The sequence below is a fragment of the Gymnoscopelus braueri genome, assembly GCF_963280865.1.
Source record: "Gymnoscopelus braueri genome assembly, chromosome: 11".
In the NCBI taxonomy this organism is placed as follows: Eukaryota; Metazoa; Chordata; class Actinopteri; order Myctophiformes; family Myctophidae; genus Gymnoscopelus; species Gymnoscopelus braueri.
This window is the reverse complement of record NC_137613.1, coordinates 4634916-4659331: the sequence shown is the minus strand read 5'-3', so window position 1 is coordinate 4659331 and position 24416 is coordinate 4634916. Positions and strand designations below refer to the sequence as shown.

The following is a 24416-nucleotide window of genomic DNA, read 5'->3' as shown; positions in this document are numbered from 1 at the left end:
TTCTCTGTATAACATACACAACATTACGCATAGACCAATCATGTATACCTTGCTGATACTTTAAGACGCACATATCAATGATATACGTACACAGGACCATCACATGACATACTCCTTTTGAGTCTCCTTGTTTTTCATCATAAAAACTATCAACTACGGCCCTCACGTTTCTATCATTAATGACACGCCTCTTATGACCATGGTACCCTGATATTAGCTCTTTATATGTAGTATTCCTAGTTTTTACATAATGAATATGACTTCTAAAAATATCATATCCCTCTGGTGGGTATACAATCTCGCCAGGCTTTGTATATTGATCAATTACAGTATTCACAAGGGTTATAAGTCTATTGTAAATAGAACCCTCAATACTAGATGTCACCCCCATTGTAATGAATATCAGTATGGTGATCTAGGTGGCCTCTTTATTCTCTGTATTCGGCAATACCTTGCTGTCCTCCAGAGTGTACAGGAATGACAAATACTGTTGTGCTTGGGTCTGTCCGTATTCCTTTATCCATGTGATGACTGTATCGTCCTCTAAATAAGATTCAGCATAATCCACTGTATTGTCTGTAGGATCACACAACTCAGGAGTGCATCGTCCTAGGTATGAAATGAAAAGTCAGTATAGAAATAAAACCTATGGCTTGTTTCCATTGGGGTCCTTTGTATTCAACTCATAGAATAAAGACTGACCCCGACGGGATTTGAACCCGCAACCTTCTGATCTGGAGTCAGACGTGCTACCGTTATGCCACAGAGTCCTTATAAATTAAGTTTTACTCACCAACATTTCTTGGCTATGTCATATCATGCTTTAATAGAAAAGTGAATACCACTTCAACCAACATGGATAGTATTAGTAATGATAAATAATAATATCACAAAAATGTAAATTTCGTAATGTCTGTTGGAGATCAGCCAGCCGTTCTCCTTAGCTTGGAGCGTAAAGATCGTTTTTTCTTCATTGAGTGGGCATGTATGGACATGTCTGAGTCTTGTATCAAGCCTGAGCCAAACAGAGGTCTGCAGGGCGGATTGGAGGTGTGTCAGGGGAGTCACTTTAACCTATTGTGACCATTAAGGCCTATGCATTGGTAAAGGGGCCCCCCACGTCACTGAGGGAGTGGTCCTACAAAACGTATATAGGCAGCTCTTTGCAAGAGCTGCTAGGAAGAGAAAACTTCTCTAACTAGAGCTGAAACTTAACCCGAAAAACACCCCCACTTGGACATCCTAAGAAAAATATCTTTAAAGTAAATTTCTAACATTGGACTACACTTCATGTTCGCTGTTGAGTGGATACGCCGTGCTGCGGGGACGACAAACAGGGACCTTTTTACAGCTATTCTGGTGGACTGATTTTTGGACCTAGCAGTATCACGCAACGTTGTGTTACCTGTCCTAATCTACCTAGTGTTAATTTTATTTCCATTTCCTACATATTCGCTATGGCCTCTGTATTGGGTAAGTGTTTAATTTCTTATTTCTATGTCTATTACATGTGTGTAATCAGATCATCAATCAGATCACTTTCAATGTAAATGAATGTGGCAAAGAGTTGATCAAATTAATTATTAAATATAGTAAAATAAAATACTACATAATCATAGTATTTGTGTGTATATATTGCGCATGAGATATTCCATCCAATTTGATCTAATAGTTGTCTTGTTTTGTTTTTTGCTTATTTTCTCCCCACACGATAGATCCTCTCTCTGTGCACTCCCTCAAGATCTCTAAGGATCATTTTGTGACACCACCGGATGAAGATGCAATACGTTCCGCTGGCTTCTACACATCAGGGAGCGTTAACGATGACACAAACATTCTGCAGAATCATGACTATGCCATGAATCTACGGGGCCAGAACCGTACAATTGTGACCAAGTCGTCACCCTCCTCAGAGGAGATGCCTGACGAAGAGGAGACCGGTTTGAGCGACGTTGAACCTTTAGATTTATCTTCGTCTCAGCGCTCATCATCATCCACCCCTCTCCCCCCACCTCATCCCTCCCCATCAAGTTCTGAGGAGCTTGGCACCCTCGCTCGTGAACAATTTATCATCCCCAAAGGTCTGGAGCATATGCTATGTTATAGAAGAGAACCTGAACATAGAGTTTCTGTAAAAGATATCAAAAATGCAGCGAGGGAGTGGGACCGTATAGCAGAAAAGTACGAGCAGGGGCGAATGGAGATGTTACGTAGAGGGAGTGAGATGCGGGCTATCCAAATGATGGGTCACGAGTCAGAGGAGGAAGAGGAGGAAGCACGGTTGAAGGAGGAAGAAGAGGAGATGAGGATAGCTGATAGGGCACGAGAGGTGGCTAGATAGAGGAAAGTGACCATGTCTGATTATGAGATGGAGCGTGGTGGATCCCTTACAGGTCATCAAATGCTAAAGCTTGGCATGAAAAGACAGATGGACGTACTTTACGTTCCCTTAGCTGATAACGGTTGTATGCTGGTACAGGATGTTAGTTATGCCGTCATTGTATTCAACCGTAGACGGATGAAGAAGATGAAGGAGATGATGGATTAGTGAGTATGCAGAATTAACTCAAACATTGTTTGACATTGTATATAGGACAGGACAAGTTACAAATGACATTGTGACTTGGACCCATGAGGTTACTAATTCGTTAGCCTCAAATTCGTCCATTGACTGTATTGGTCCATGAGGCTGTTGCCTATATTCTTTTGCGTCCAAAGACACCTCATCTGACTGACAAAGTCGAAGACTTCTCTTCTACTCTGAGGGGCAATTATTATCTGAATTTGCCACATGTCACTTTAAAAAGATGTAATGTGTTAAATTCTGCTACTTTCCTACCAACTGAGCTGGATGGAGATACATGCATGTCATGCCAAAGGGTTGTATAGTAGCTAGACTACTGCTCATTGTTTTATTTTAGACTTTTTATTTATTTATTCAGTAAATAACTCTACATGTCTAATGTATTTAAAACCTATTTTGCTTTAGGTGATAGATTATTTAGTCTTATATATATATATATATATATATATATATATATATATATATATATATATATATATATATATATATATATATATATATACACACACACACACTTTTCCAAATCATGAACAGGAATAGTGATAGTAACTACTAACTACTGACTTGATGTATTGAAAATAAAAAAACATTCATTACAACATGTCTGTTATTATTTCTTTAAGGGTACACAATCTAGCTAAAAAGCTACCTTATGAAGAACACCATCAATTGTCTGACTAAAGTATCAATTAAATTGTGCTTTGTAAGTTGTAAGTTACACATAGGGGCTTTCAAAAAGATGTTACAAATAACCAACAAAATAAAAGATGACTATTTCATGGAAAAAGCATATACTTTTTTAAACATTTTATTGTGATTACATGTTCAAGAATATATGTTCAATAATATCTGCTAAACTACACAAATAATGATGATCTATGAAAATCTAATAATTCTATAGCACTGACCATGGTACTCTAGGTGGTGAGTTTCTCCAGAACGGAACAAGTTTGTTCATTATATTATGACGCTGATCATATCCCAGAGTATCAGCTGTGATATCTAGCCTCAGCTCATTTAAAATAACTTCACACACTCCTTGCACTCTGGATTCTGTAGTAACAATGCCCCGAGTTTCCAGCACATGCATGATTCCTGAAAGAAATCGTTCAGTCCATAGCATTTCAATAAATTCTTTAAAATGATTGAAGACATAGTAACGTGGCACCGGGTATAGGGCATGTCCATAGGTTACCCCTGGGGTAAAACAGTAACTGACTTTAAGATCCGTCTGATTACTTAGTACGACAGTTAACAGCTTATCAATACATGTTTTTATAATATCCAGAAAGACCACTCCGCACAGTCCATCCGGTTGATCCATAGTCAGGGTTGAATCCACTGGAGAGGGTATCAAAAACACTGGCGAGGAGGTGATGGAGAAGAGAAAAGCTTTAAAAAAAACTTGAAACGCAAATACATCACACATTGTAAAACTACCAATATATTTGTATCAAACTATTTAGGATTAGTTATTTTCTCAATTAATTACCTGTGTCAGAACCTGGTTCTGCTGCTGACGAGTTTCTCCAAAATGTAGCGAGATCGTTCAGCATATTGCGTTTTGCTTTGTATCCACCCATCACATGATCAGTATTAGCGGCCTCTTTGATTTTTTACCCGAATGTCATCCGCCATCTTTAGGTCATTAAGATAAGCTTCACAGATCCCCTGCACTCTGGATGGTATAGCAACAAACCTTTGAGATTCCAGTACGTGTATGATTCCTGATAGAAACCTGTCATTCCACAGTCTTTTCATCAATTCTTTAAAATGGTTGAAGACATAATATTTTGGTGGTGGGTCGAGACATCGATGTTGGGTCTGGCTAGGATGGTCTGTTTGACAACCATAGCAGGCTTCTTTCATCTGATCAGTTATTACCAAATCCAGTAGCCTGACGATGCATACTTTTATAGTCATCAGAAAGCATGTACTGCACAGTCCATCAGGCTGATACAGAGTCAGAGACAAATTCAATGGAGAGGAGAAAGGTATATCATGGAAAAACACAGGTGATGGTGGAGGTGAATAGTATTCATCGCCTCGGTAACATTCATAGGGTGAGACATCCCATGGGTCGTATGCTACAGCGTACACTGAAGGAGTTTTTTGGGTTGTTCTTTCAGCAGATCCCTCCATGTTTTTGAATAAGGAAAATCGAGAGTGTCTTATATTGTGTAATAGGGTGGGGAGGAGGAGCTCCATTAGAGTGTAGGAGGGTGGGGTGGATATAATAGTTGCTACTTTGACTCAGAATCAGACTCACTGATTTACAGGACAATTGTCCAGTAATTACTGTCTATTGGTATTACTAAGACCTACACACTGGTATTCCTATGCGGAGACCAATCCATGTGGAGACTATCATCAGGTAAAACTGGAGGTTGCTATAAGTTAGAAGTAACATCATCATACTTCTAGATTAGCTGACCGTTTATATATTTTATTAGAGCTATTATATCGAATATGAATCTTGTCATTTTCAGCTAGCATTACAGGACTTTATATCATATAACTATATCAAATAATATAGTAAACAAAATCATTTTGAATTGAATTGAGCACATTAGCTATGAAAAAGATTTGAGGTGTTTGATATATTATTTTTTTTCACAAGAAACACATGGATATATTACACACACACACACACACACACACACATACACACACACACACACACATACACACACACATCATGTTACACATTTGTTTTTTTTAAACATGAATATGTTACACTTAAACACCACAAACATCATAATGAATCATGGCTTTGTGGGTTTTACATATACAGGTTTTGCAGTATTACAGTTGTCCATTGAGAACAGAGTTGCTCCAGCTGGTTTGTCCATTGCGTACTCTATTGCGCCAGACAGGGTATTGTCTATAGTGTGGAAATGAAAGAGACACGGTTTATTCAGATTTACACGTCTCGGTTTCTTTGCAGAGAGACTGGGCACTATACGATTGAATCCACTAAGGCGTTCCTCCAACAGGGCCATCTTTCGATTCTCTTTTGCTTTGACGAAAAAAACACTGATTAATTTCATCACATCCCGTAGCAGCCAGAAATCCCCTGCGTGAAAGGCTAGGCGTATTGGAAAATACTTTTCTTTCTCCATTACAGTTTTAGGTATTTCGCGAGTAGGGCCCTGAGACTGGAATCTCACCAATAGCCATAAATATGTCCTTGAACAGTCAATAAGGAAGGCTTCACCCTCGGATAAACGGGTAGGGATTGTCTTGTCCACTTTCACCATATCTGATGGTTTGATGTAGTCATCGGTGGCCCATCTCCCCCAGAGCAGATAATCAGTGAAATCCATAATGGCAGTCTTCAATCTTTCAAATTCAGATGCATAAACTCTAACATGATGCAATCCTTCTTCAAAGAATACTTCACCCTCTTCCATTGTATACAGTTCAACAAATGGAAAACGGGCGGATGGTGAAAAATAGCACCGCAATTTTCGATCATTAGACAGTTGCCATATCTTTTCATCCTCGGCCTCATAAATCAAGTGGGTAGAGTACATCTTCTTCTTCTTCTTTTTTTCCAGCTATCGTCTCTCTAGGTCTAGGCTTTCTGAGTTTTCTTAATAGAAAAGGACCAGAGAGGAGAGTTTTTAGTCAGGCGAACCGTCAAAAATCAGTCCACCAGAATAGCTGTAAAAAGGTCCCTGTTTGTCGTCCACGCAGCACGGCGTATCCACTCAACAGCGAACATGAAGTGTAGTCCAATGTTAGAAATTGACTTTAAAGATATTTTTCTTAGGATGTCCAGGCGAGGGTGTTTTTCGGGTTAACTTTCAGCTCTAGTTAGAGAAGTTTTCTCTTCCTAGCAGCTCTTGCAAAGAGCTGCCTATATACGTTTTGTAGGACCACTCCCTCAGTGACGTGGGGGGCCCCTTTACCAATGCATAGGCCTGAATGGTCACAATAGGTTAAAGTGACTCCCCTGACACACCTCCAATCCGCCCTGCAGACCTCTGTTTGGCTCAGGCTTGATACAAGACTCAGACATGTCCATACATGCCCACTCAATGAAGGAAAAGCGATCTTTACGCTCCAAGCTAAGGAGAACGGATGACATTTTTGTGATATTATTATTTATCATTACTAATACTATCCATGTTGGTTGAAGTGGTATTCACTTTTCTATTAAAGCATGATATGATATAGCAAGAAAATGTTGGTGAGTAAAACTTAATTTATAAGGACTCTGTGGCATAACGGTAGCGCGTCTGACTCCAGATCAGAAAGTTGCGGGTTCAAATCCCGTCGGGGTCAGTCTTTATTCTATGAGTTGAATACAAAGGATGGAAACAAGCCATAGGTTTTATTTCTATACTGACTTTTCATTTCATACCTAGGACGATACACTCCTGAGTTGTGTGATCCTACAGACAATGCAGTGGATTATACTGAATCTTATTTAGAGGACGATACAGTCATCACGTGGATAAAGGAATACGGACAGACCCATGCACAACAGTATTTGTCATTCCTGTACACTCTGGAGGACAGCGAGGCATTGCCGAATACAGAGAATAAAGAGGCCACCTAGATCACCATACTGATATTCATTACAATGGGGGTGACATCTAGTATTGAGGGTTCTATTTACAATAGACTTATAACCCTTGTGAATACTGTAATTGATCAATATACAAAGCCTGGTGAGATTGTATACCCACCAGAGGGATATGATATTTAAGTCATATCATTATGTAAAAACTAGGAATACTACATATAAAGAGCTAATATCAAGGTACCATGGTCATAAGCGGCGTGTCATTAATGATAGAAACGTGAGGGCCGTAGTTGATAGTTTTTATGATGAAAAACAAGGAGACTCAAAAGGAGTATGTCATGTGATGGTCCTGTGTACGTATATCATTGATATGTGCGTCTTAAAGTATCAGCAAGGTATACATGATTGGTCTATGCGTAATGTTGTGTATGTTATACAGAGAATGATTGATTTAGATGAAACCTCATGTTTGTTGTATATGAATATAATTGATAATGGTATATGTTTTTAATAATAATCATGTAAATAAAAACTGTGTATGCCATATAATCTATTCATCGATGTTCACGGTGTCATGATGAAAAGGAGCTTTACAGAAGATCTATTACGTTGCGGATGATAAAAATCGAAATGTGACCAAATTTAGCTGTTTCATGAATACACGTACAGCAATGATATTATGCCCACTATAATCGCTTTGTGGTATATTCCCCAATCATTCATTTTCTCAGAGTTTTCTTTCACTGTTGAGGAAGATGTATTGTAGTTTTATACACCCTAGTTATAAGGGTTAGTCAGCTTGATAAAATGTCTTCTTAACAACTAATAAATAGGAATGAGTACTCAGATATCCACTATTGGGGCCCAAATCAACATACATTCAAAACCCCGCCTTCTCTCATTGGTCCATGTATGTGAGGGGTGTAATTACCCATCATGCATTGGGGTGACACTAAATAATTGTTTTTTCTAAGGCTATGTATACAGTAAATAAGTTAGTTTTAAAATATATATTTATTAGGAGGTGTTTGGTGTAACATTAAGCTTTATCTAACCTAGACTTCAAAATTATAATTTAGATTTTTGAAAACCGTGGATTAAAAGAGTACATGGCTGAATAATGAGCAGCCTGTCATCCGTTTACAGGTTAATTTTAATCCTGGCTAACCTTCCCCTGAGATTAATATGTTAAAAAAAAACGCATTAATAGCTCAAGAACTAATTTCCAGTTTAAATCATCAATTTATCACACATTATATAATATAAATATACTTAGTTTAAAACAATCTAGGGTAAACTAATAGTATTTAACAAAATCAGTGACTTACAATAAGTAATACAGATCTTAGTTTCAAGAAATGTTATTTGGAAACATGTACATAATACAAAATATTTGACCTATTGGGAGAACATATTACATGTTCAATAGAATGAACACAATACGGTACACCCCTGTGCTTGTCTCTGCATACTATTAATAAAAGTATTCAAAAACACATAAAAACACTAAACAAGACATAAGACAGATAAAACATGAAGCTTTTAAAAGTGCGTAAATAACCACACTTTTGTCCTGGAAAAGAGGTGGGTGACACATTATTTTCAAAATGTTTCTAAAATAACTGATCAACTAGTCCATAAAATGTGTGTACGTTAACATAGTAGTGTGTGATTGAGCGTGTTGTATCGTAACCGTAAGTGTGACTTGTACGTGGGTGGGTGCTTCCCTCCACGAATAGCGTGAGGAAGTTATACTTACCTGGCAGGCTGGTGAGAAACTACGATCCAATGCACTCAGTGTTTTACTGATCCTCCCATTGGTTAAAAAATAATTACCCAGCATGCATTGCAGGATGATCTGACATCCTTGTTTACTAAAGCTATGTATGCAGTATCAAGTTACAACATGTTTTTGTATGATGTTGGTTAAGGTTGCCTTGTGCAACATCTTAAAAGCTGCAGTAAGTTAGTTAGAAAATATATATTGGCTGGGGTCAGTAAGTTAATCTACCCTTTTGATTAGTAGTAAGACATAAAAAGTGTTTTAAAACAACGAAAGTGAAACCGTTACTGTGAATGGTCTCAAAGATGGATCACCCACATCGAAGCTCAGCTATTGGTTAAAAATAATTACCCAGCATGCACTGCGGTAATTTTTGAATACTTGCATTCTATGGCTGTATATGCAGTACTAAGTTAGAACATGTTTTTGTATGATGTTGTTCAGTGTTGTCTTGTGTAACATCTTAAAAGCTTTAGCTAACCTAAACTTTCAAAAAAAAGTTTTTTATTTTTAAACCAGCGGTGAAAAGGTTAGAGACTACAGCCCCTAGCCAGCCTGTCTCCCTTTTAAAGTGCAACCTGAGTCCTGTCATTACATTAATCATATCAAGTTGTACTCCACTTGTACAAAAAAAAAAGTTTAATATGGTGATATTGTTAGGGTTGTCTTTGTGTCACATCCAACAATCAACAGCTATCATCAACTATGTTCATAAAATATATGTAAGTTAACATAGTAGTGAGTGGCTGTCTTCCTTCCCCCCGTCATCTATGTCACTAGGGCCCCCCTCTCATTGGCTAAAAATAATTACCCAGCATGCACTGGGGGTATTTTTTAAATACTTGCTCTCTATGGCTCTGTATGTAGTAAAAAAAGTTATTAATGTTTACTATGGTGTTATTGTTAGGGTTGTATTGTGTCACATCTTAAAAGGTTTAGCTAAACTAAACTTTAAAAAAAAACATTTTTTATTTTTAAACCAGTGGTGAAAAGGCTAGAGACTAAAGAGTGGTACACAGCCTGTTAACCGCTCAATGTACCCTGTTTTACTTCGCATTTGATTTCCTCTGGGATGGCAAACTGCATTTGTATAAGGAATACTGTAATAAAAATATATGTTCCAAAGCCATTATAGTTAATAAAACATAATACATTTTGTTAATTATTATATCATTTAAGAATAATGTATAAAAGAATGATTTTCTGAAATAAGACTAATGTGTCCTAAATCAATTAAGATACCTTTGTATACTATTACAGTCTAGCCTGTTAATCTCAAGTAACAGTAACATTGTAGCAGTCAACTACAGGCAAACGTTAATCAGAGATATTCACCCACATCGAAGCTCAGCCATTGGCTAAAAATAATTACCCAGCATGCACTTGTTTTCTAAAGCTATGTGTGTAGTTCAAAAAAAGTTATAAATGTTTATTATGGTGTTATTGGTTAGGGTTGTCTTGTGTCACATTAAGGTTTAGCTACCGTAGCTTTAAAAAATAAAAAAATAATACATATTTTAATCAAACCGTGTGTGAAAAGACTAGACTAAAGAGTGGGATTCAGCCTGTTAAACTCTTAATTTACCTTGATTCCTTTGCATGATCCCCAGTTTAACTACAGGGGAGTAAGGAATACTGTAAGAAAAAAACCCTGCTACGGCATATGTTCTAAAGTCATTATAGGTATTAAAGTTATTATACCCTTTAAGAGTAATTTATAAAAGAGTGATTTTTCTGAAATAAGACTATAATGTGACCTAGGTCAATCAAAGTTACCTTTTAAACAACCACTTGAAGCCTGTTAATCTCAAGGAGCATTGCAGCAGTCAACTACACGCAATCATTTGATCAAAGAATAACAATTCTTATTCTTTAAGAATAAAACAAAACAAAAACCCCACTAGCCTTTTTGAGTGTATTCAATTATCACTGTCTAGGTTACCCTCCTGCCACATCCCCCTACACCCCCCACTCCCTTCACCTTTGAATACACGTTACCCTGTCTGGGACACACCCACTTAGACACAGTAATTGAATACACATTAACCCCCTCCTAGCTACTTCCTCCCCTTCCCAGCAGGGGGCGCCAAACCCACCCCTCCACTCCCCCCCTCCACACAGCAGGGGGGTCAGACATGTCCGGGCATGCTTGGACACGCCCCCTAATGATGACGTCACTAAAACAAAATGGCGGATGCTAACACAATTAGCATGTTAGCATGTTGTTAGCTTAGCATTTAGCCACCGAAGTGCCCTCTACTACTACTTGAGACGTCGGCGGGGGCAGCCGACAGGGGTTCAGGTGAGACGTCGGCGGGGGCAGCCGACGAGCACTTCGACAGGACGTCGGCGGGGAGAGCCAACGAGGACACAGGCGGGGCGTCGGCCGGGACAGCCGACGAGGACACAGACGGGACACAGGTGTAGACAGCCGATGCGGACACAGACAGGGCATAGGCGGGGACAGGCGATGAGGACACAGGCGGGACACAGGTGTGGACAGCCGATGAGGACGCAGGCAGGGCACAGGCGGGGACAGACGACGAGGACACAGGCGGGAGACAGCCGACGACAGCCGACGAGGAACCTGGCGGGACAGACAACACGGACACGGGCGGGACAGGCAACGAGGACACAGGCAGGACAGACAGCGAGGACACAGGCGGGACAGACAACAAGGACACAGGCTGGACAGACAACGAGGACACAGGCAGGACAGACAACGAGGACACAGGCAGGACAGACAGCGAGGACACAGGCGGGACAGACAACAAGGACACAGGCTGGACAGACAACGAGGACACAGGCAGGACAGACAACGAGGACACAGGCAGGACAGACAGCGAGGACACAGGCAGGACACAGGCGGGGACAGCCGACGAGGAATCTGGCAGGACAGGCAGGGTGTTGGCGGGAACAGCCAACGAGACTTCAGGCAAGACTGGGGGCGAAGTCACTGTAGCGCTGGGCAGCAGTGGAGCCTTGAGAACGCTGGGCAGCGACACACACTGGACACTGGGTAGCGATGACTCCAGGGTGCTGGGCAGCGAGGACTCCAGGGCGCTGGGCAGCAAGGACTCCAGGGCGCTGGGCAGCGGCAAGTGCTGACGGCGTCGGGAGCAACGCCGATCACGCTTCTTCCTGGAGGGGCCACAGTTCCCCATGGAACTGGGCAGGTAAGACCCCTCCCATGGGTCCGGGACTGGGGCCATCTCTGGACAGGCAGGTGCAGAGTCAGAAAAGGCAGGTTGGAGGCCCACAAACCCTAGTCTGATAGACTGGGGCTCAGGCTGGTCACTGGTAGGCTGGAGTGCAGGCTGGGAAGCAGACTGCTGGAAGCTAGCAGACTGTGAGTCAGGAGTATTAAGGAAGTCTTTAGCCCACTGAGGCAACAAACACCTCAGCTCGGGCTTACAGGAAACCTCCTAGCGAGCCAAAAACAGAGCCGCTTGTCTGATTTCTTGGCTCACGGCCCTTCTCCACTCACCCTGACAGCACAATATAGAATAAGTTGCTTCATAAAGTTCATCTTCAAATGAATTAACTGGGTCTATTTCCAGGTTGTCAATATCCTCTGTGGCAGGTGGAATATCTGCCACATTAGAATGCTTCAATGGCTTGCTCCAAACCGGCATGATGAAAAAACTAAAAACTAAAAATAAACCTTGTCTGCTGGGTCCAAACTTGGTTAGTTCCTACTGTCAGCGTTAAGTGTTGAACGAGGACCCAAATGCAGACACTGAAGGCGGCAGGTCAAATCCAGCAATTTATTAATAAACTCAAAAACGAGGCAGGCAAATAACACTGAACACACAAGGTAGACATATGAGGAACTAACAAGGAACACACTGAAACACAGGGTTTAAATAGACACAGGGATAACAGGACACAGGTGAACTCAACTGACAATCAACACTGGGATAGGCTTGAGGACTAAGAGGACACAAGTGGAAACACAGACAAATCACAAGACAGGTTAGACAAGGCAGGTACAGAACTACAGGGGCGGACAGGAAACAATTAGAACAATACTACAAAATAAGAACCAGAAACACTTCAAAACAAGACACAGAAATGCATATCCTGACAGTTTTCCTCTATTAAAGATGAATAATAGGTGGCTCTGGCATTGCAGAGAGCCTTCCTATATATTTTGAGGCTGTTCTGCCAGGCTATACAGGATTCTTTCTGTTTGGTTGAACGCCATATCCTTTCAAGCTTACGTGACGTTCGCTTGAGATTTTTAGTTCCAGAGTTATACCATGGGGCTAGTCTCTGTTTCTTTATTACCCTCTTTCTTAAAGGAGCAACAGAGTCAAGCGTTGTCTGAAGGGAGCCTGTCACACTATTAACAAGGTGATCGACCTGAGAGGGGCTATAAGTATAGAGATCTTCAATTGTGTTGGAATATACTGAGTTGATGGCTGATGGTATTGCTTCCTTAAATTTGCCCACAGCACTATCGGATAGATTTCTACCAAATACATTTTTGTCCAATGGTGAGTAATCAATTAATGTAAAATCAAAGGTTATTAAATAGTGGTCGGAGAGGTTCTCATTATATGGGAAGACTATGAGATGTTCAATTTCAATACCATAGACCAAAACAAGGTTGAGGGTATGGTTGAACTTGTGAGTAGGTTTATCTACACACTGAGAGAAACCGATTGACTCAATTAATGTAATAAACGCTTTACTGAGGCTATCGGTTACTACATCCACGTGGATGTTCATGTCGGCAGCCAAAATGATTCTATCAGAGTCTAGGACTAGGCGTGATAGAAACTCTGAGAATTCAGATAGAAATTCAGTGTAGGCCCCAGGAGGGCGGTACACTGTAACAAATAATAAAGGCTGTAATGATTTCCAGCTTGGGTGCAAAAGAGTGAGAACCAGACTTTCAAACGTTTTGTAAGTCAGCCTGGGTCTGGGGCTGACTATTAAGCTTGAGTTGAAAATGGCTGCAACTCCACCTCCAATCTGTCCGGTGTCTCGAGGAATATGAGCATTTGTGTGGCTTGGTGGGGTGGCTGTATTTAGACTGACGTATTCTTGCTCACCCAGCCATGTTTCGGTAAGACAAAGTAGATCAAGATGGTTGTCTGATATGATTTCATTTACCAATGCACCTTTATAGCGTAGAGATCTAATGTTCAGGAGTCCACATTTAATAATTTTGTTTTGTGGCACTACTGCATTAATTTTGATATGTGCCAAGTTTTTATGCACAGCTCCTCGAACCCTTGGTTTCACATGCCTAGGGGGTCGAGTAGTTTCAATTGTTCTGATTTGTAGGGTAGGTGGCTGCTCTGGTGGAAGCACAGAGAAGCGTGTAGGACTGCAACTCTGCTTCCTAGTCCCAACTCTGGGTGGTCATTGTTTATTGATAAACTCGTCTATATTTCTAGAGATGAGCGCCGCACCATCCCAAGTTGGATGTATGCAGTCTCTCCCCATCAGACCAGTTTTCCCCTCGAAAGTTTGCCAATGATTTATAAAGCCCACGTTATTATCTGGACACCACCTTGATAACCAGAGGTTGAATGAAGACATACGGCTGTACATCTCATCACCAATCATATTTGGCAGGGGACCAGAGAAAACTACGGAGTCCGACATTGTCTTTGCGTATGTGCACACAGACTCAATATTTATCTTCGTGATCTCTGATCTCTTAAGTCGTGTGTCATTGCCACCGCAGTGGATTACAATTGTATCATAACGTTTATGTTTACTTTTAGCCAGCATTTTAAAATCTGATTCGATGTCGCCCGCTCTGGCCCCGGGGATGCATTCGACTATGGTCCCTGGTGTCACTAACTTCACGTTTCTCATTATAGAACTACCAATAACCAGAGTTGTATTCTCAGTGACACACTGAGGGGGCGTGTCACAGAGTGGGGCTGACGTCTCACTGCTAAACTCAACGGGTGTAGCAGCGAGTGGGGAAAATCTGTTTGAAACGTGAAGTGGTTGGTGTCCCGTGTGCTTTTGTTTATTACTACGCTTACGACCAGGAGCAGTCACCCAACCGTCTTGGTGCGTGTGGGGACTATGATCAGTCACGATCGGTGACCGTGACTGGTAATGTCCCCCTGTTCCCTGTTTCACGGGAGCAGAGGCTAGGCTAAAGTGAGCACCGCTAGCTATGGTTTCCTCTAGCTGCCAGAGCCTCTCTCCCGGCGCTGCAAACACACTGCACTTGTTACATACATCCGTACATCCAATAAAGTCGTCGGAGTTGTAACTATACATGTGGCAAACAGCACAGTAGAGAGGATGAGAGCGAGACGGGAACCGGGGGGGGAAGGAGTGAGAAGCCATAGCCCAGCAGCCCAGGGTAGCCGCTAAGCTAAAGCTAAAGCTAGGATAATTGTAAAGCCAACAACCAACGGCAAAGTTAGTCCCTTAGCTAGACAATCAGCCCAAGCAGCGATAAAGTTGCCACACAGTAGAGAAATAGGGTAGTAGTTAGCAGTGGCAGTGTGTGTTTAAATCACAATAATACAATAATATCAACGTTAGCGTCTTGCACAGCTAAACGATACACGTCTCGCTAGCTCAGACAGTATAGGAAGTGACGTAACACGCTTACCGTCGGGGCTACGTCAGGGTTGCCAGATCCCTCTTGCCTTGTCCTGTGTAGTTGTAAGGTTGTAAGGTTGTAAGGTATAGGTGAAAAACCTTAAATGAAAAATAAGAAATAATTACTGTAGGCCTAAGTACAATGCAATTATCTATGCTTTACATATATCTTTTAACACTTGTGAATATTGTTTTTACTTTCTTAGTGTCTTTTTACGAATTGGGTTTTTTAAACAGTTTTTTAACATATGCAGTCTCATATGAAATGCAAATATAATAGACTGAATTTTAGCCGCATTCCAACCATTTTTATCAATCTATATATATCAATAAACAAATCACATTTGTTTTTAAATCAACAATCATGTTGCTTTGACTTGAGGACATCAAACAAACAAATGACATTGAACTAGAACGCACGTTGTAACGTGCGCTACAAATGGCAAGTTTTATGACTCTTAAACAAACAAACAGTTCGTCTCTCACCGGCTGCCTCTCCAGCTTTTTATGGCTGCACCAATGCTACTCTGATGTTTTCAGCTCGGCGTCGCTGCTGCTGGACGCACGCTTGTTTATTTGTGATAATGGAGGATTGTGGAGTATTCTCCTCCTTCTCTCTCTGTGGTTTGATTTACAGCTTCTTTCAGGTGCGGTGCTTTACATTGTAGCGACGCTGATTAGTGATTGGGGAATGATTTCAGACAGCTGCCACTCTGTCAATCAGCCCGCCTTTTTAACCCTTTCATCTCCAGTGAGGATTTCCCAAGTTGACTTCACAGCTACCAAGTAGAAAAGTTCATTTCAATTTGCTGTAGAAAACATTCTGATCTCAGACAAAAGGGAACGCACCTCACACCATGCAGACACAACCTATTTATTGAAGGTGATACCACCTAATACTCTGATTGTCAAACCCATGACGGTAGGTGTTGTGCCTGTCTGGCACTACAGGCCCTTTAGAGTCCTCTAGATAGGACCATAGCTCTGGACACACCCCCACAGAGTAAGTTAAGTCCATGTCCATCTATCTATCTATCTATCTATCTATCTATCTATCTAATTATTTTATATACTTTTATAATAGGACATAACAATAAAAAATCATGTTTTTTTTTAAGTTATGGTCCTATTTATAGGGCTATGCACATGTGTCATGTTTCCCTAGCCAATCACAGTCCTGAATAGACTGTGATTGGCCAATCACGGTGCAGGGTTAGGGGGGTACATTTGTGGCCAATCACAGCGCAGGATTTGGTGTGCAAATATCCAAACCTCACATATAGGGGCGGTTTCACCGCCCAAAAATCTTGAACATATGGTCTTTTTTATCCATGAGATAATTGTAAAAATATGTGTATGATTCCAGAATTCTTCACCACAGACCAGAGTCTCCAACACCCAGCTGTATGTCTATGAAGAGTGACCGATCTAAAGGATTGGTTCCTCACTTCAGTAATGAACCTGGACCTCCACACACAAAGTATGTGAATCCTTCTATAGCAAAGAACACTATGATATGACAACATGATATCATGCTAATTACTAAAGCACAAGACATCATTTCATAATGGTGTAGCATCCCAGACAGTATGAGTGCAGTTTGGGAATTAATTTGTACAAATCACAATGTGGTGTTCAGTGGTGAAGCTGAACTATACTGACTGACTGCTTGTGTGCATGTGCTATCAATTTAACCAACTATGAGATATCTATTTATCTACCTACCTACCTACCTACCTACCTACCTACCTACCTACCTACCTACCTACCTACCTACCTACCTACCTATCTAATTATTGTATATACTTGTATAATAGGATATTACAATAAATAATCTTGAACACATGGTCTTTTTTATCCATGTGACAATTGTAAAAATATGTGTATGATTCCAGAAGTCTTCACCACAGACCAGACTCTCCAACAACCAGCTGTGTGTCTATGAAGAGTGACCGATCTAAAGGATTGGTTCCTCACTTCAGTAATGAACCTGGACCTCCACACACAAAGTATGTGAATCCTTCTATACAATACACACAACACTATGATATGACAACACAATACCATGCTAAGTGCATGCTAATTACTAAAGCACAAGACATCATTTCATAATGGTGTAGCATCCCAGATAGTATGTGTGCAGTTCGGCGATTAATTTGTACAAATCACAATGTGGTGTTAAGCCCTCTATCTATCTATCTATCTATCTATCTATCTATCTATCTATCTATCTATCTATCTATCTATCTATCTATCTATCTATCTATCTATCTATCTATCTGTTAGTTTACAGCATTTTTTGTTAAATCTTCTAACTCTGGTGAGGTCTGCATACGTACAGTAGGAATACACACAAGTCAGTCTGTTTTCGTTCATTTAAATTGCAGTGTGTGTCGTTTCTCAGTGAAATCCTCACCAATAGCAATGTGGTGTTCAGTTGTTAAGTCACATGGTACCGAAACAAAGTGTGATGATGTCTGTTTCATTTGACTAAATGGAAATATATAAAAATATAATACAATATGTATGCATACTTAATCTACAGTGGTGCTTAACACTCACGTGACACAAGCAGACTGGAGATCAAATTGACCTTTTTTTCCCTGCGATTGAATTGGCCATTGTCCTCCTTCGGGGGCTCCACACATTTTAACACTTTGGTGGGAGAAAGTGGGAGAAAAAATACCAGAAAAAATAAGTGGGAGAAAAAATACCATTACATAAAATATTAAATATCGATTGGCTTTGTTTACACAACATTTCAATCCCACTCATACCTCACAGGTACACTTCATTTGTCTTAGAGACAGAAATATTAATCTAATATAGACCTATAACTCAGAACGTGTGTCCGAGAGGAAAATATTCCCAGAAACCTGGCCAGTAGCAATCCATGTTGTTAAATACCCACAGTTCATTCACTTTGAAAAAAAAAGAAAGAATCACTGGTAGTGACAGAGTAAACATTGTTTCCTTACATAGATTAACTTTTCAAAGTTACGTTTATGCCTGCTGTCTGCAGCCAGTGTCTGTCTCCATGTGTCCAGACTCACTGAAGAGCATAGATCTGATATATTATAACTCTATGGCATAGATATGAGGAGGGAAAGTGTTCTCCGTTAGGAATGGTAACTAAGAGAAAACTCATGAAACAGCGTGATCGCTGTAGCTGTGAGCTGGAATTAGGCTACATATCCTAAAGTATATAGGTTAAAGGGATAGTTCACCCCCAAAATGACTTTTTTTCCATTGATTACACACCCCATAAAGACTTGAATTCATGGATATTTTTTAGTTTTTGTCACATTCCTAAGCCAATAATATGTTGACCGGCGGTGGCTCCGGTAGGAGACACAAAGTGCCAAATTTGTGTCTCCTACTGGATACATTAGCATCTTTCCGTCAATTATCAAATTATTGGCTTAGGAATGCGACAAAAACTAAAAAATATCCATGAATTCAAGTCTTCATGGGGTGTGTAATTGATAGAAAATACGTTTTTTTTTGGGTGAACTACTCCTTTAAGTATGTGATGCATCACCGCCACAAACAGACCTATTGCTTATCTAGGTCTAAGAAGCCGTACACGCCACTGACTATCTTTATTGACACAAACTCAACATAATGACAATGACAGTGGTTCTCAAACATTTCCATGTCAAGGACGGTAGGACCCCCACATTGACATGCATTTGGCTGCAGACCCCCATCTAAAATATATTCTCAGAGGGACTTGCATAACAGAAGTTTTTGCATTTTCCAAAAAAAATCTACATTTAACTAAATGTTTTGAAAATAGCTGATTAAATAGTGATTGGATGCATTGTGATCTTGTAGATCAGCTATCCCAAACAAAGTATAAAATAGGGTTAAAGTGGTTAAACTGTTCCTTGTTTTGCTGTAGACCCCCTGGAACTCTCTCAAGAGCCCATGCGGGTCCTCAGACCCTACTTTGAGAACCACTGCTCTAAAGATATGATAAAAAATATTATTAAATAAATCCTATATTGTAGAATTGAAGAAAACAGAAGTATGTATTTATTTATTATGTTTGGAGTGTGGTGTTCCACCGTCTTTAGACTTTAGTTGAGGCATTCTGGACTTCATTCTCTCAACTTCATTTCTGTGTGCAGGTCAGGTGATTGGTGGAACATCTACCTATGCTAATTAGGATGCTAACTAGGATTGGTGGTGTGTCTACCTATGCTAATTAGGATGCTAATTAGGATTGGTGGTGTGATTACGTATGATAATCAACTTTCACAACCCTTCAAGTTAAGAGGATATGGGATTCATCTTTATAAGAACACCATTATGAACATTATGCTCTCTAAGAACATGTCCTGAATGTGACTAGACTTCTCTTAGGATTTTCTTATGAAGAATCTTAACTCATTCACTGCCACTGTTGGCCCGAGGCTCACACCACCAATGACCAGTTGATGAGTGTGTGGTGTTTTCAATGGTTTACGCTAGAGGGCGCTGTTCCCTGTGAATCATGATGATGATGATGAAGAGCACAGTCAAAGATCACGTGATCACAACAAAATGGAGCTGGTTTGGATTAGTATTATAGGATTTATAAAAATCTATTTTCTCTGCTTTCTGTTGCTTTTTGGTGAAAACAAGCTGCATTCAACTGCCCACAACTATACATTGGATTATCGCGGCGGTACAAATGTTTTTCTCCAATTCTATGAGACCCCCCTACGTCTATGAGACCCCCCTACGTCTATGAGACCCCCTACGTCTATGAGACCACCCTACCCCCTACCTCTATGAGACCCCCCTACGTCTATGAGACCCCCCTACGTCTATGAGACCCCCTACATCTATGAGCCCCCCTACATCTATGAGACCCCCCTACGTCTATGAGACCCCCCTACGTCTATGAGACCCCCCTACGTCTTTTAAAGACCCCCCTACGTCTATGAGACCCCCCTACGTCTATGAGACCCGCCTACGTCTATGAGACCCCCCTACATCTATGATACCCCCCTACGTCTATGAGACCCCCCTACGTCTATGATACCCCCCTACGTCTATGAGACCCCCCTACGTCTTTTAAAGACCCCCCTACGTCTATGAGACCCCCCTACGTCTTTTAAAGACCCCCCTACGTCTATGAGACCCCCCTACATCTATGAGACCCCCCTACGTCTATGAGACCCCCCTACGTCTTTTAAAGACCCCCCTACGTCTATGAGACCCCCCTACGTCTATGAGACCCCCCAAGTCTATGATACCCCCCTACGTCTATGAGACCTCCCTATGTCTTTTAAAGACCCCCCTACGTCTATGAGACCCCCCTACGTCTTTTAAAGACCCCTCTACGTCTTTTAAAGACCCCTCTACGTCTATGAGACCCCCCTACGTCTTTTAAAGACCCCTCTACGTCTGAGACCCCCTTACGTCTTTTAAATACCCCTCTACGTCTATGAGACCCCTCTACGTCTATGAGACCCCTCTACGTCTTTTAAAGACCCCTCTACGTCTGAGACCCCCTTACGTCTTTTAAAGACCCCTCTACGTCTACGAGACCCCTCTACGTCTATGAGACCCCCTTACGTCTTTTAAAGACCCCTCTATGTCTATGAGACCCCTCTATGTCTTTTAAAGACCCCCCTACGTCTATGAGACCCCCCTACGTCTATGAGACCCCCCTACGTCTATGAGACCCCCCTACATCTATGAGACCCCCCTACGTCTATGAGACCCCCCTACGTCTTTTAAAGACCCCCCTACGTCTATGAGACCCCCCTACGTCTATGATACCCCCTTACATCTTTTAAAGACCCCTCTACGTCTATGAGACCCCTCTATGTCTTTTAAAGACCCCCCTACGTCATTTAAAGACCCCCCTACGTCTATGAGACCCCCCTACGTCTTTTAAAGACCCCTCTATGTCTTTTAAAGACCCCCCTACGTCTATGAGACCTCCCTACGTCTTTTAAAGACCCCCCTACGTCTATGAGATCCCCCTACGTCTATGAGACCCCCCTACGTCTTTTAAAGACCCCTCTACGTCTTTTAAATACCCCTCTACGTCTATGATTCTGCTTCTGCTCTCGTACAGTGAGGACGCTTTTGCTGCTCGCTCTGCCCTATGCTTACATTCCTCAGCTGATATCCATGTTTTATTTTTATTTTTTCCCCTGAGAAACCACGAATGGATCCTGGATATTTATAAACCCATGGGACTCTATTTCTTCTATAGATAGAAGCTTTTGCCATATTTCAATATATTATTTTTCGATCTATTTGTCGACCTCCAGTGACTGGGTACGTGGCATATAGCCAAAGCTAATTAGCATCAGGATGTACCCGACTGTTTCAACAGAGGAATACCAAAAATTGCTTCAAAGGATTGCAGTGCTGGAAACGGACTTAAACTTTTTAAGAGTGAATGTGGAAGTGAATCAACATTATGGAATTCCACAGTCTCAGAGCAACGGACAAGACCATGACAAGGCTTTCTCATGGAACACTCTCGGGGCAAAGCCAAAGGCTTTGAAGGGGCGAATAACTGGCAGAACTCGGAGCCCTGTGATTACAGATCTGACCGGCTGGCCTGCGCTACCACCCGCGCGTCACCATCAACGATGCCCCCGGACACAGGGTACCGCGTCTTCCACCCCCCTTCAACAGCGGAAAACTGCCAACGGGAGATCTACAAACAAATCTCCCAAAACATCGAGTGCTGAGCGTCAACAGTGGAAAACTGCCAAGGGGAGATCTACAAACAAATCTCCCAAAACATCGAGTGCTGAGTGTCCGGTGCGGCTGGGAAATAGATTCAGCCCATTGCTTCAGGACCCCAGATGCCCGTCTGATGACAGACCAAACAAATCCTCTTCACCCAGCAGGGTAAGAACCAAGAGTAACTCAGAAGGAAAAAGGTTATATGATGAGCCTGAATTTCTGATCATAGGGGATGCCGCTATTAAAGATGTTAAAAGCATGATAAGAAGAAAGGCAAAAGTGTTATGCTTCCCCAAAGACAAAGTCTATGACATGAATGACAGAATTCTGAATCTTGTCGCTGAACACCCAACGGTGAAAACCCTGATTTTGCACGTTGGCACATGTGATACAGAGGACAAACAGTCAGAAATCCTAAAACAGAATTTCACTGCCCTATTCAGCAAAATCAGCTCACTTGATGTGAAGGTGTGCATCAGCGGCCCAGTACCACCTACAAGAGGCGGCGATGAACGTTTCAGTAGACTGTCTGCACTGAGCAAATGGCTTTCAACTACGTGCACCAACAAATCTGTACATTTTATTGACAATTTCAATTTTTTTTGGGATAGAAGACACCTATTTTCCTCGGATGGGCTTAAATTGAACAAGCTGGGAGCAAAATTGTTTATGTTAAACCTTTTCTACAATGTTCCTATGTCTTCACCAAGCTCTCCCAAGGCCAGAGCACAAGATTCCATAACAACAGATAGTGCTCTGTTATCTGCTACCGCTGCTGAAAAACATGAATGGCTTTGTGTAGACGCTACCACACCACCCCCCACCGCTGCTGAGGGGGAGGGGGGCGCCACACCCCCCCCTACCAAGGATGGTGGAACATCCATAACAAATGAACTCTCTGATAACTCGGAAACAAAAACAAAGGACAGCGCAACTGCTGATAACAGCCTAACTCCACAGAAGGAGACTGCCACGGAGGAGTCGACTGCTGATGACAGCCTGGAGGAGATTGTGGACTCTGCAGCCACGGTCACGCTAGAAGAGGGAGGAGACACAGGAGTCTCTCAATGAGGAAGATCAACCAACTCTATCACCTTCCTCCTCCTCATCATCATCTTTTTCCCTGTCCCCAATACCTCTTCTGGAGTTCACCAGTAGCATGAACGACTTGATTAAAGAGGGGACTAGACTCACCCCCCAAATCAAACGCCAGGCCCCACAACCATCAACCGTGCCCTGCCCCCCACCCATCCCCCCTCGACGGTTGACGCTGTTGGCACTAGCGATACAGAGGCGCAAGATCAGGAACGAAGAACGTCAAGAACAGCGCAAGAACAAGAACGTCCTGTCGGCTTCCCTACGTCTAGAGAATACATTTGACTGCTGAGATAGGCAGGGTCCATTATGCATAGCCAAAATCATGTCTGGGCCCAAGGCTATTTCAGTTAGCCTTGTAGAAAACAAGGTTTACAATATTTCCACTGTTATCTCAAATAGAGCCTCCGGGACAAGGAGTGACTTTAAACACTCTGCAAATATAGCAAATTTAACACGCATTCCCTGTAGAGGCAACAGCCAGATAGTTGAATGCCTGAAGCTAAACCTGGCCCTATTTAACATCAGGTCACTTAATGACAAGTCTTCCTCTGTAAATGATATCATCTGTAAAGAGAAACTAGATATTATCTTTCTAACAGAAACTTGGCTATCTATCTGTTCCACTAATTATGACAGAACTCTGATTACTGGAGATGCTAATCTACATGTTGACATTGTTTCGGATGTTGTGGCTATGGGTTTCCTACAGTTACTGCACAACTTTGACTTTATTCAACATGTTGTTGGGCCAACACATAAACATGGCCATACCCTGGACTTGGTGATCACTAAAGGTTTGAATATCACTGTTGACAGTATTATTGATAAGCCCGAACTAACAGACCACTATTTATTGTGTTTTAATATGACTGTCTCTGATCGAGGGAAAAACAATACAGAATATACTATAAAAAAACGTTTTTTTATCTCATCTGCAGCAAACGAGTTTCCTCGTCATCTGGCGTGTGTGCAGGTGCCCCCCCTACTTGATGCTCCCTCAGTGAATGATATGGTTCAACATCTTAATCTCAAATTAGAGTCAGCTCTCAACATAGTGGCTCCTATGAAAACTAAAAAGAAACTTAACTCTAGAGTAACACCCTGGATTGACGAGCACATGCGCTCACTCA

At 41.5% G+C, this 24416-nt stretch overlaps 1 protein-coding gene across 1 annotated transcript in view; it reads left to right on the top strand.

The window, feature by feature from the left end:
• Positions 1 to 24416, top strand: part of LOC308094995 (uncharacterized protein) — a 793896-nt gene that overhangs the window by 86108 nt on the left and 683372 nt on the right. Inside the window, exons 6-7 of the mRNA XM_080441835.1 lie at positions 16853 to 16966; positions 17382 to 17495. Coding sequence (XP_080297961.1) covers positions 16853 to 16966; positions 17382 to 17495 — 228 coding nt within the window. The remainder of the gene's footprint in view (positions 1 to 16852; positions 16967 to 17381; positions 17496 to 24416) is intronic.